General features: G+C 42.0%; 1 protein-coding gene and 1 non-coding gene across 7 annotated transcripts in view; both read left to right on the forward strand.

The window, feature by feature from the left end:
* The window catches only part of LOC126334860 (zinc finger-containing ubiquitin peptidase 1-like), a 334,584-nt gene that overhangs the window by 177,395 nt on the left and 143,456 nt on the right, over positions 1-13,733 (forward strand). For all 6 annotated transcript variants that reach the window (XM_049997541.1, XM_049997543.1, XM_049997544.1 and 3 more), the window contains exon 9: positions 2,243-2,466. In XM_049997541.1, coding sequence (XP_049853498.1) covers positions 2,243-2,466 — 224 coding nt within the window. The remainder of the gene's footprint in view (positions 1-2,242; positions 2,467-13,733) is intronic.
* Positions 7,889-7,963, forward strand: Trnat-ugu (transfer RNA threonine (anticodon UGU)). The gene has a single exon. It is a non-coding gene; the product is annotated as a tRNA-Thr (tRNA).

The raw sequence follows: 13,733 nt of genomic DNA on the forward strand, positions 1-13,733 counted from the left end.
CAGTGTGGTATCTGGTTTTTTTACAATTTGTTTGATATGATTATTTCACTTTAGGTCACTCCAGAAGGTAACTCTTAGGTATTTTGTGGTAGTTATTTTTCCACTGATTTGTCACTAATTGTGTAATTGAACAACAGTGGATTTCTTTTCCTGTTTATGTGCAGTACATTACATTACATTACATTACATTTCTTTATGCTCTGGGTAAACTACCAGTCATTACATCAATCACCAATCTTCTGCAGGCCTTCCTGCTATTTACTACAGTGTCTCTGACATTGATACCATGCTACAGATAACTGCGTTATCTGCAAACAGAGTACAGAGCTTCTGACACTATCTGCTAGAATGACATTTTCACTCTGCAGCAGAGTGTGCGCTAATCTGAAACTTCCTGGCAGATTAAAACTGTGTGCCGGACCGAGACTTGAACCCGAGTTCGAGTCTCAGTCCAGCACACATTTTTAATCTGCCAGGAAGTTTCACTATCCACTAGATTGTTTATTTATTTTGTAAACAGTGTGATACTCCAGAAATTACCTTTACATCTGTTGATTGTTTTCTGTAGAGAGTGACATGGTATTGGATCTGTAAAGATGATGTGTATGCCCTTAAAATTCTGTTCTAGAAAATTCTTATGTGATTATGAATAACAAGTATAATGCTAAAGCACATTTATTTAATGTGAAAGTCTAGTCCCTTTTTATTGGATTTATCTGCAGTCTGCTACAATAGTGATACTGCTGTATATGTTTATACACTGAGGTGACAAAAGGCATGGGGTAACAACATGCATATACATATCTGGCACTAGTATCTCATACGCAAGGTGGTAAATGTCAGTGCATTGGCGGAGCTGCCATTTGTACTAAGGTGATTCAAGTGAAATGGTTTCTGATATAATTATGGCTGCATGATGGGAATCAACAGATTTTGATCGTAAAATGGAAGTTGGAGCGAGATGCATAGGACATTCCATTTTGGAAATCTTTAAGGAATTCAATATTCCAAGATCTACAGTGTCAAGAGTGTGCCACGAATACCAAATTTCAGGCATTACCACTCACTACGGACAATGCAGTGGCCAACAACCCTCACTTAATGACCAAGAGCAACATTGTTTGCATAGAATTGTAGGTGCTAACAGACAAGCAACAGTTCATGAAATAACTGCAGAGATCAATGTGGGATGTATGAAGAACATATCTCTTAGGACAGTGCGGCAAAATTTGGCATTAAAGAGTTGTGGCAGCAGACAACCAACAAGAGTGCCTGTGCTAACTGCACGGCATTGCCTTCAGTGCCATTCCTGGGCTCATAACCATATTGGTTGGTCCTAGACAACTGGAGAATCATGGCCTGGTCAGAAAAGTCCCAATTTCAGATGGTAAGGGCTATTGGTAGCGGTTCGAGTGTGGCGTAGACCCCCATGAAGCCATGGTCCCTGGTTGTGCAAGCTGGTGGTGGCTCCTTAATGGTAAGGGCTGTGTTTACATGGAATGGATTGGGTTCTCCGGTCCAACAGAACCAGTCATTGACTGGAGTCATCCTTTGCAGCCATTCATGGACTTCATGTTCCCAAAAAACAATGGAATTTTTATGGAAGACAATGCACCATGTCACCATGCCACAGTTATTCGCAATTGATTTATAGAACAGTCTAGATGATTCAGACAAATGATTGCACTCCCAAATCACCCAACATGAATCCCATCGAACATTTATGGAACATAATTGGATATCAGTTCATGCACAAAATCCTCCCAGGGCAACCTTTTCGCAATTATAGGCAGCTATAGAGGCAGCATGACCCAGTACTTCTGCAGGGGCTTCCTACGACTTGTTGAGTCCGTGCCACATAAAGTTTCTGCACTACACTGGGCAAAAGAAGGTCCAACATGATATTTGGTGGTATCCTGTCACTTTTGTCTCCTCAGTGTATACAGATTTATATCTAAATTTACTGTTCAAACAGTTTTCTCAGAAGATGTCTTGCCATAAGACTGAATATTTCAGTAATTTGCTGTCACAATTTTACTATCATATGCAACTGAAAGAGTAGCTAATTTTTATCACATGGTAGTTAACTATCATTATAACATAGAAGTTGAAATTTTCCAAACAAGAATAGTGTTTAGGAGCACTTACTTGATGTATAGCAGTGTAGTTTTTCAGAACTTGTAGGTATCATGTTTTTTCAGTACAAACAAGTTATTATTGTTGCTATTTTTTTAAAATACAGGCCACAGCCGTACTATAGTAGGTGTGGAACAGCTGAAAGATGGAGGAATAAATCTCTTAGTGTTTGACCCCAGTCATACACCACACCAAATGGCTCAGTTCCAAAACACATCAACTGCAGTATCAGGCATGCGCCTTATACGGAAATCCTTAGCTTCAATGAAAGCTCGCCAGTACCAACTAGTAGCAGTATGTGGTATAATGGATACGGAACATGAATATCAGGTGAGGATGAAAGATTCATTGAGTCATATTTTACGTTTAAAGATCTAAGTGAATCTGGCTACTTACGAAAGTTACAGATAGACAAATCTCTAGTTCATGTAGCTTCTTTAATAGAATTTTTAACAAAAAAGGAAGAAAAACTTGAACTTTGTGCCTTCAGTTAACAGCTTGCAGTGAATGACTGAGCTACATGTCGTAGTGCTTTATGCAAGGTCATCAACACTGAGGCCTTCAACTAGGCATGCAATTTTTTATTGTCATCAAATCTATAGTACCTTACTACTGACAATATCATGTTTCCATAAATCATTTGTTATGTCAGCGCTGATAACAGAGACTTTAAATTGTGTGTATGGAACAAAGATTGTACACATGCGTATGTTAATGTCAGCCTTGCTATATGAAACCTGCTGGGACAGTATATAGACACATTTGTGAGTTTCCTCGTGGTTGCCATGCCATTAGTGCCATTATCTTGAATAATCTGCGTACTTAATCCCTTAATAGACAATTTGCTCCCATGTGTTTCCTATCAGTTTCTGACCAAATTTTATTCATACAGTGTGTCTTCCTCTTTGGTAAGTAGATTTTTCTGTCATTTTTTAAATTCAGGTTGTATCATGTTGAACCCTATGCATTTCATAGTTGAATGTAATTATGTAATATTCTCTTTATACATGAGTAATAACTCAGGTAAGGTGGACTTTGCAGTAACCAAATAAAGACGCGGGGAAAAAATCTAATTACTATGTGGCATCATATAAAAAAACACACACAGAGGGATGAGGGAGGTGCATAAACATTTGAACTATAGTTCTTCTGTACTAAGAAAGAAAGAGAGAAAGAATGTGCTGACTCTTGATATCCTGGTGTAACGAATTTTAATGCCCACTGGAAGAAATTGATTTACACAGTCACTATAATTCGGCATTAACTATGAAGTAATGCAGTTACTGAGGTATCGCCACACACAATTCCTCATATGAATGCTCCAGCCGATATCTCTTATTGCAGTGGAGATATATAAGCCCACATGTTTGATAGTCTATCATTCTGGTATTCAATTCTGTTGCGCATAGTTGCTACCTTACCTGTCTCCAGATTGCCTCTGCTATTGCCTCGGTTTCTCATTCAGTCACTCTTTGGAACTTGTTTGCTTGTTGTTCACTCAGTCTTGTGTTGTCATTGTGAAGATCTCACAAAGGATACTTGACATTTGTTCCTTTTCCACTTTACCTCTGGGTCTAATTGGTCTTCCTTGACTTTAGTCTCTTGCTGGTTCTTCACATTCAGTACAAAATTCTGCTGTTTTGTGGCTACAGCAGTTACTAAATACCTGGAGTAGGACAAGTTTAAATGATATGTAATTTTAGAGTCTGCTGTATGATGCAATTCAGCTGTACATGATGATCATGTTACTGAAGGATTTTATGTATTGTAACTTTGAGAATAAAACTGAGCAGTCTTAAAATGTACAGAATCTATGGATAGATATCATTTGTGAATGAAATTAGCAAAAATAGAGATGTAGTGATGTAGAACTTTGTAGTGGCAGAAAAGAGGAGCGACATCACATTGGGCCGAGACCTCAACATGAGTTTATTCAAACTGCTGTAGGAGGAATCTGGTCTTGTGACATGAACAGTTATCCAGCTGGAAGATACCATCACCATTACCAGGGTTGAAGTTATCAAACATGAAGGAATGCAAGCGGTCTCCAGTCATGTTTACATAATCCTCAGGTGTGATGGTGCTTTTGATTACTACCACAGGTCCCGTGCAAGTACAATTGAATAACACTATTTCTGTGGCACAGTGCATGTTTTGAGCACACATTTGCCTGGATGAGAGTGTATCTGGAAATGACCGTCGACCTGGTGGACCAGGTGACATGAATCCATTGATCCACAGGCCAATCTTGATGATTCCATGTCCACTCCAGTTGTAATCTCTCCATAGCCCCATGTTCAACAATTCGCACTGAACACTGTGCTCAGAAACACATACAGTTGCATCAGCATTGAACAATGTTGTCACATCTGCTACAGATCACTGCCTACCCTGCTTCAAATGATGGACAAACCTCTGACTTCCGCATTCTATGAGGCGGCTTGGATGTCCAGCACCTTGTCACCTACTTGGTTCACAATTGGTCAACCACTTTCCACAGATGCTCACAGCAGTTGCACGCAGGCAGCTAATCAAGCCAGCCAGATTATTGTTTCTGAGATGCGTGTCCCAGGTGGCAGACCATAAAAATATGCCCTTTGTCAAAGTCACTTATGTCGATGGATTTCCCCATTTGTGGCTCGTATCATCACTAAAATGATTCGCCACCCATCTCTGCTCCACTTATACACTTTCCTTAGCATGTCACATGCCTACAATGCCACCAGGCAGCAGTCAGTCTCAGGGTGAGCAGTGGTTATAATATTTTGGCTTCTCAGTATATAAAGGACTATAGATGTAACAGTCCCCTTTCTATAATGTTTAAGATATTCATTTAAATCATTACTAGCTTCAAAGGAAAAATCTGTCCTTAGAAATGGATACACCACAATGGACTAAAAGCAAGTCATGAAAGCAATAATAAGGCACTTTTGTGATTATGAATCGTCTCTTAGTCTGGGATTTAAAAAGATTTTGAGAAATGTAGTGACTTCATTACCCCAAAATCTGGTACTAACAGCCTTCAAGAAATAAGACACTGTTTCAAGCATGTTAGTATTTAGATGTATATACACACAGGGTGTGTCTAATGATAAGATCAATCTTTGATGAGATGGTGGAGGACCTTATTTGCTACAAAAAATGATAATACAATTTTTCCACATTTATCACCACTTCAGAGCTACCAAAACAGCAAGTTTCTCTTTCCTTTGAATGCCAATACAAGTTAATGCATTTATCATATTATTCATGCGTGTTGTCCCCATACATGGAAAAAGGAGCATCTGGGAGATGGAATGTGTGCACTCAGTATAGAACGTCATATGGTGCCAGCCCTTGTGTAAATTCTGCCATTTGTGCACGGTTCTGTAGCTAAGTACAGCATTCAGTGTTACCGATGTTGGTGCCCCCCCCCCCCCTTTTTTTTAAAGCTTTGTGTGCTCCTGGATAAGATGGCTGAAGCAATCACTTGCAAAGATGAAGGCTGTTTGTGAATATCTGCAGTGTTTACTGATGAGGAATACTGTAAAATACGACTTGTTTACAGTTTCTGTAATGATAATACTGAGAGAGTTTTAAGCAACAACATCATCCATGCAGGCAGGTGTTTTCAAGCACTTCACCAATGCATGGGGGATACAGGAGAGAGTTTTGAGCAGCAGCAGCATCCATGCAGGTGGGTATTTCGAGCACATCACCAATGCATGGGGGATACAGGATTGCTACAACCTAAACCTACACATGATATTGGTCAACTAGGATCATGAAAAAGAAATTCTTGATACTGTTAGAACCATGTCCATTTGTCCAGATGAGGCACACTGGGTGACATGTTGGACTGTCTCATTCAGCAAGGTCTTCATCTGTAACATCTGAACCCTGTCCAAGAATTGTACCCACAAGATTATGGACATGGTCTCACATACTGTCATTGATTATTACAGATGCTTAATGGTCAACCAAAATTCATGGGCCATGTTTTAGGGACTGATGAGTCAGGGATCAGAAAGAGGGAATTGTGAACAGACACAACGTACACATCTACACTGACAAGAATCCTCATGTAACTCATTCTGTATCAATCCAAATGAAATTCAGTGTTAATGTATGGGCAGGTATCCTCAGTGGTATGCTGTCTGGCCCATTCATGCTGGAGAACAGAATGGGTGCTGCTGATTACCTGCATCTCTTAGAAGGTGGGCGTATAACCATCTGGGGTGATACGCACCTACATGAAAAGACAACACCAATTGTATCAGCTAGGTGGTGCTCCGGCACATTTCCAACTATCAGTACGACTATGGTTGGATGACCATTTTCCAGTTACATGGATTGGAAGGGATGGTCTCATTTCTTGTCAAGCACGGTCCCCCAATCTGACACCACTTGGCTTCTTTCTATGGGGTTTTCTCAAAGGATAAATGTACAGATTGGAGATAACATACAAAGAAGAGCTTGTTGCAAAGATTCATGCAGTGGCAGTGGCAATATGGAAGGAGGGATTTGGTAAAGAGAGATCATGTGGCGTGCTGAAACTTGTATTCATGTGAGAGGGGATATTTTGAACATCTGTCTCAATAGGACTAAGACAAACAAAGTACAATGACATGTATTAATGTAATTTTTAAAGGAATTAAATGAATAAAATAAACTGAATAATATGATAAATGCATTAATTGAGATTGGCATTCAAAGGAAAGAAAAATTCCCCCTTTTGGACCTGCACACACAATTCCGAAACAGTAGCAAACACGGAAAAATTATATTAAAATTTTTGGTCCAAATAAAGTCCTCTATCATCTCATCAAGGATTGACTGTACCTTTTGATACACTCCTATCAAAAATAAAAGAGGAATCGAACAAGGATTAATAGAATAAAAAATCCATTTAGGTTGCCAATAATTTCTTTTTTATTGTACAACCGCTTTCAGAGTCTGAAATTACATCATCAGGTGCCACCTAATAATTATGAATGGCTACCTTTTTGGACTTATTCAGATCCCTCTAAACATTTATAATAACTCACTTCACATCAATTTGGTCCCACCATAAATTTGTTTCTCAACTTGTCATATTTAGATCGAAGTCCATTTAGTATTTCTGTTTGATGTTATTGAGAGTTTCTTGTAAAAGTTTTATATCCTCACTTACCAAGGTCTTCTTTTCCTATGAGTTCACTTCATGATTGTTCAACTTAAGTTACAATTTGGACATCCATCTGTTTAATTGTGTTTTCATTTTGTTCATCTGTTTGTCTACATTTTTAAACTGATGTAACATTGCTTGAGACATATCGTTAAATGCAGCACACATTGTAGACCACTGATAACTTTTTTTTTTTCAAATTGCAGAGTTAAGATAAATTCTTGTTCACCCAGTCTACATCTGCCTCAGATTATGCAATGGAAAGAGAAAAGACAATGTGGTGCACCATACAATTTGTACTCGAAGTGATTTATGGTTCACAATAGCACTTCTTTTAAAGGACTTATATGGAGATGGTGTCCGAAAGAACAGACACCATCTCCATATAAGTATATAGTTCTGGCGATACCGGCCATGATTTTCTTCTTCTGTGTGGACGCACACATATACCCCAAACTCTTACGGGACTTGGAAGAGTGTCTTCCACGAGTAATGAGTGCGTTCAGGTGGGACACTACAAATGTAGTGTATGGACATACAAGGTGAGAATGTGAGTCTTGCAGGAGGCATGCACAAGATAGTCCCTGCAGTCACACTATCTATTGTGCCCTCGGTGGCTCAGATGGATAGAGCGTCTGCCATGTAAGCAGGAGATCCCGGGTTCGAGTCCTGGTTGGGGCACACATTTTCTCCTGTCCCCGGTGATCTATTTCAATGCCCGTGTGCAGCTGATGGTATTAATATAATTCTAATTTCTTTTAATGGAGGTCGATTGTGGTCATTTCATCATACAGGATATTAATATTTTTTGGGTGTATAGCTTTCCAGCTAATGTTCGCTGCAGACAGCCAGGAGAACGAATTAGCATTTTTGTACAGTCAGTATTTTAGTATGTTCTTGACAGCACCCTCTTCTACTACTGTACACAATTTATGAATACAAGAATTATTTCCCAAATTCGATCTTTTTTGGTCTTCATTCATTCGGCTATTACATCACCAGCTCAGTCTAGCACTTATAAATTGTAAAACTGACATTTGTGTAAATTTTGCTTCACAGTTTTGTGAATTTTAATAGCATTTTGTTTGCCTGGCCTTCTTAGTGTGAAACCATTATGCTTGTAAGGGAGTTAAGTTTAGATTTAATTGTAAACATAGTTAATTATTGTGTAATGTTTACAAAAGTCTTTTTTTTCCCTTCTTTACCGTTGTGAGAAAGTTCAAATTAATAATGTTGAAATTATTACTAACAAAGAGATAGAGGGGCTGGCCAGTACTTACCTCAGCTCAGTACAGCCGATAGAAACACAAAAAACAACCGAAAATTTAAGTTCCTAGCTTTCAGAATAAATGTTCCTTCATCAGGGAGGAGAGAGGGGAAAGAAAGGGAAGAAGGGAAAGTGGATTTAGTCACTCACAACCCAGGGAAAGGAAAACGGAAGGTAGCAAGGATGGAGGCATGGTTCCTTTGCAAGGCCACAGACAATTTCCTTCTCCATTCTGAGCTTATGCTCCATCTCAAAAGACCTTGATGTGACTGAGACATTAAATCCTAATCTTCCTTCTACATCTACATCTCCATCTATAAATAAGTACATATTCTATAAGTCAGTGGATTATGCATGGCAGGGGTACCTTGTACCACTTACACTGATGGAAAAAAAATGCAATACCGAGAATTAATTAATGTAGAGTAATGAAATTTCAAGAATACATTTGTCTAGTAACATATTTAAGTGATTAACACTGTAAGGTCTTAGGTTAATATATGCATGAGATACACCTTTCAAGTGTGAAATGCTGGTACACTAATAATCAATGTAACTGTCAGAATGTTGCATGCCTTGTGTTTTACAGGTGCAAATTTCAATTTGTAGTAAAGAGGTCCATGATTATTGCTCTTGGCCGATCCATGCAAGGAAGGTTAATGCTGGTTATGGATGACACTGGAATTGTTATCCTGTGATGTCCCATATGTGCTCGATTGGAGATAGATCTGGTGATCGAGCAGGCCAAGGCAACATGTTGAAATTCCTTAGACCATGCTGGGTTACAGTAGCGGTATGTGGGTGAGTGTTACCCTGTTGCACACAAGAGACCTCCACCCTGCCATCCAGTGAGGTCTCACTGGACAGTGGTTAGCACACTGGACTTGCATTTGGGAGGACAACAGTTCAAACCTGCTTCCTCCTACTCAGATTTAGGTTTTCTGTGATTTCCCTAAACCACTTCAGGCAAATGCTGGGATGGTTCCTTTGAAAGGGCATGGCCCATTTCCTTTCCCATCCTTGACACATTCTGAGCTTGTGCTCCACCTCTAATGACGTCATTGTCAACAGGACTTAAACCCAATCTGCCATGTTCTCTCCAGTGACTTCTTGCTTGACACGACTGAAGTTGCAGGTAGTTTGGGGTCAGTGGAATGCACACTACAAAGCGTCTGGCTAGGACCTGTCCTTGAAGTAACTGATATTCAACAGTTCGATGTGTCACTGTGGTCTTCTCTCTTAGTAGTGTCTTGTGACCATCCAGAGCCCCGTCTTCTTGTGACCACACATTCTCATGAACACCATTATCAGTCTTCATGTACGGTGGCTACACTCCTGCCAAGTTTTTCTGCAATATCATGAAAGGAATATCCAGCTTCTTGTAGTCCTGATACATAACCTTATTCAAACCAATTGAGGTGTTGATAATGGTGTCTTTGTTCCCTTAAGGGCATTGTTGACTTACATCAACTCACGACGTTCAATCTCAAAGGTAACTAATGCTCATGACCATTATAGTGTGTATTTAAAACGAACCTGATTTGCATCCTCATAGTGGCACTAGTAGCGCTCCTCTTATGTCACTGATGTGAAATTTGAATAGACATCATCTGTTGGATGTAAGAACACACTTATCATTTTTCATTTATGTTGTGTTTGGCAGGAGAGCCAACACAGGTTTACTAAAGGAGGCCGAAATGTACACACGTTTTAGCTCATGCAGGCTGGCGTGAGGTCTAGAACATGACAAGGGAATTAGAATTGAGAAAAACGGAAGTAGCTAGTGGAATACTTAACTTTAATCCATTAATGGAGAACGTCGCTCTTTATGGTACATGATACACAATATCAATAGTATAGATACTGGCGCCTTGCTAGATCGTAGCAAATAATGTAGCTGAAGGCTATGCTAACTATCGTCTCGGCAATTGAGAGCGTAGAAATCAGTGAACCATTGCTAGCAAAGCCGGCTGTACAACTGGGGCGAGTGCTAGAAGTGTCTCTAAACCTGCCGTGTGGCCGCGCTTGGTCTGCAATCACTGTTAGTGGCGACACGCGGGTCCGACGTATACTAACAGACCGCTTCCAATTTAAAGGCTACCACCTAGCAAGTGTGGTGTCTGGCGGTGACACCACATTCCTCCCCCGGAAATTGGTGTACAGTTGTGGTATAAGGCTTCCGCCCGCCGTGGGGAGGACCCCATGCTGACGTATGCGACGAGGTGGGGAGCCTAACAACAGGCGAGGCTGTGCCACCCGCACCCTGCCATTTGGATCGTAGGGAGCTAGGAAACTCCTGAAAACCTGCTTCAGGGTGCACGCCAACATGCGATGTATGCACCCGTTGAGAGATAGGAGGGGCCGAAGGGTCGACCTCCATCGGGCCGGGGCACCCGACGGGCGGGGTACCCGACGGGCGAAGATGACATATGGTCCGGAGCGGGCAAGATTTCCATGTCACAGGACATCTGGTCACGGGAAGCAATCAGCGGCGCGTGACCCAGGGAGTCGCCTGGCAGTTGCAGCGACGCGTCTACTGCGGGCGTCGCCGGTGGGATAACAGGTGGTGGCGGCGCGTCACCATGGGGCAAAATGGAAGGCAGTGTTGGTAACACCTGGTGCTGAGGCGAGCCAGTAGATGGGTCCCCAGGGCGCTGACCGGACGGCTCTGTCGCTGAAAGCAGACGGCGAGCGGCAGATCCCGTGCGACGACAGAGGCACAGCTGATTGAGATGCCGACGCATCTCACCAGAGGCCCCCAAAACCAAATACATAGTGCGTCCGATGCAGCGAAGAATGCGCCCTTCGAGCCAACGCCGTGAACCTCGGTAGTGGCGATAGTAGACAAAGTCGCCTGGAGCAAAAGCAGGTGTCTGCTGCTGCACAGGAACCTGATGCAGCGGATGTAGCAAAGACATCAAGGTTCAGTGAGGGCGATCGTGGAGCAACTCAGCTGGCGAGCGACCATCTCAGGGCTGAGAGCAATACGAGGACAAAAAGAGCAATAACGTGTCCTCCCAAGAATGCGACTCTTTCAGCTTCAACATCTGTGACTTGAAAGTCCTGACCAATCGTTCAGTGGCACCATTTGACTGTGGCGAAAACGGCGCGGACGTCAGATGTTGAATACCATTGGCCTTGCAGAATGACTGAAATTCTGCGGACATGAATTGTGGGCCATTGTCGGAAACAATAGTCTGTGGAAGACCTTCAGTGCAAAAGATAGCGGATAACGCTTGGATGGTGGCAGATGACGTCATGGAAGACATCCTGTCAACAAAAGGAAAATTACTGAATGAATCTACCACAACCAACCATCGAGCATTCCAGAATGGACCAGCAAAATTGATGTGTAAGCATTGCCAAGGGGAAGTGGCTTTTGACCATGCAAAGAATTTCTGCGGTGGTGGTGATTGTCGTTAGGCACACACCCTGCAAGAAGAGCACATATTCGTAATCGCAGCATCGATTCTGAACCAAGTACAGTGCTGACGAACAAATTGTTTCATTCTCACTATACCCCAATGTCCTTGGTGGATAAGCTGTAAGACAAAGGACTGTAACGAACGTGGTACCACGACCCTGGACTGATCATTATCAGAACGCAACAGCAAAACACCACGTCGTACAAAAAATCTCTCCTTATGAGCAAAAAATCGGAGAACCAATGGGTCCCCGATCCGTGACTTTGACAAGGGCCATTGCGTAGCAACAAAACGCAGAACAGGGGCAAGGACAGGGTCGGCAGCTGTGGCTGTAGCTATACGACGAAAATCAATCGGAAACGATTCAACCACGTCATCGGTTTCCGCATCAATGAACATGCAAGCAAGTTGGGAGGAATCAAATGCCTTATCTTCAGCAACAGGCAAGCGGGACAACACATCGGCATTTCCGTGCTTAGCAGTGGACCGATACAAGATATTGTAGCGGTACTGCGAGAGGAAAATAGACCAGCGAATGAATTTCTGCGCTGTACGTAGAGGTACAGGATTGGTCGGATGAAAAAGCGATGTCAAAGGTTGGTGGTCTGTGATTATGGTAAAGTGACGACCATACAAGAAATCATGAAACTTTGTAACACCAAATATGGGAGCCAATGCTTCTTTCTCGATCTGTGAATAATTTCTTTGCACAGATGAGAGCAATTTGGACGCAAAGGCAATAGGGCGATCGTGCGATCCGTCTTTGTGCCAAAGCACAGCACCGATCCCGAAATCCGATGCATCTACCATCAACAAAAGGAGCTTCCGGGGATCGAATGGCGTAAGGCAAGTATTGGAAAGCAACGCCGATTTCAAACGGCGAAAGGCGCGTTCGCATTCCGTCGTACAGACGAACGGAACACCTTTACTGCGTAAGCGATGAAGCGGAGCTGAAATGGAAGAGGCATGCAGAATATATCTTTTATAATACGTAATTTTTCCCAGCACACTCTCTAGCTGCTTCAAAATCTGCGGCTAAGGCAAGTCTTGTATGGCACGAAGATGCGTGGGACTGGGATGTATGCCTTGGGCATTGAGGACATGTCCCAAGTATGGAAAGTCCCGAGCAAAAAACATACATTTGTCTTTCCGCAATCGAAGACCATTTTGTCGCAAAACCTGAAATAATGTTCTGAGATTGGCCAAATGTTCTTCTTTCGTCTTTCCAGAGATCACAGTATCGTCCAGATAATTTGCTGCAGGAGGTACCGACGCACAAACAGTTTGCAGATATGCTGAAACAATGCAGGGGCGGATGCACACCCGAATGGCAGTTGTTTGAATCGATAAAACCCAATATGCGTGTTAACCACCAAAACGCGCTGGGATTCTTTGTCCACCGGTATTTGCAAGTATGCATCTCCTAGGTCCAACTTCGAAGAATATTTACCCGGCACAGTTTGTGAAAAAGATCTTCTGGGCGGGGTAAAGGAAAAGTTGCAATCACTAGTTGTGGATTCACTGTTGCCTTGAAGTCCATACAAAGTCTCAACTTTCCGGAAGGTTTTGGCAAAATTGCTAAGGGTGATGCCCAGAGAGAAGCCTGCACACGTTCAATTACACCTTTCGATTCCAAATCGTGTAATGGTTTTGCGACCTCATCACGCAATAAGTGGGGAACATTACGCACTCTGAAAAATTTTGGTTCCGCGTTTACTTTCAGTAACAAATGTGCTGTATAGTTCTTAGTGCAACCGAG

The sequence above is a fragment of the Schistocerca gregaria genome, chromosome 2 (assembly GCF_023897955.1).
Source record: "Schistocerca gregaria isolate iqSchGreg1 chromosome 2, iqSchGreg1.2, whole genome shotgun sequence".
Classification (NCBI taxonomy): Eukaryota; Metazoa; Arthropoda; class Insecta; order Orthoptera; family Acrididae; genus Schistocerca; species Schistocerca gregaria.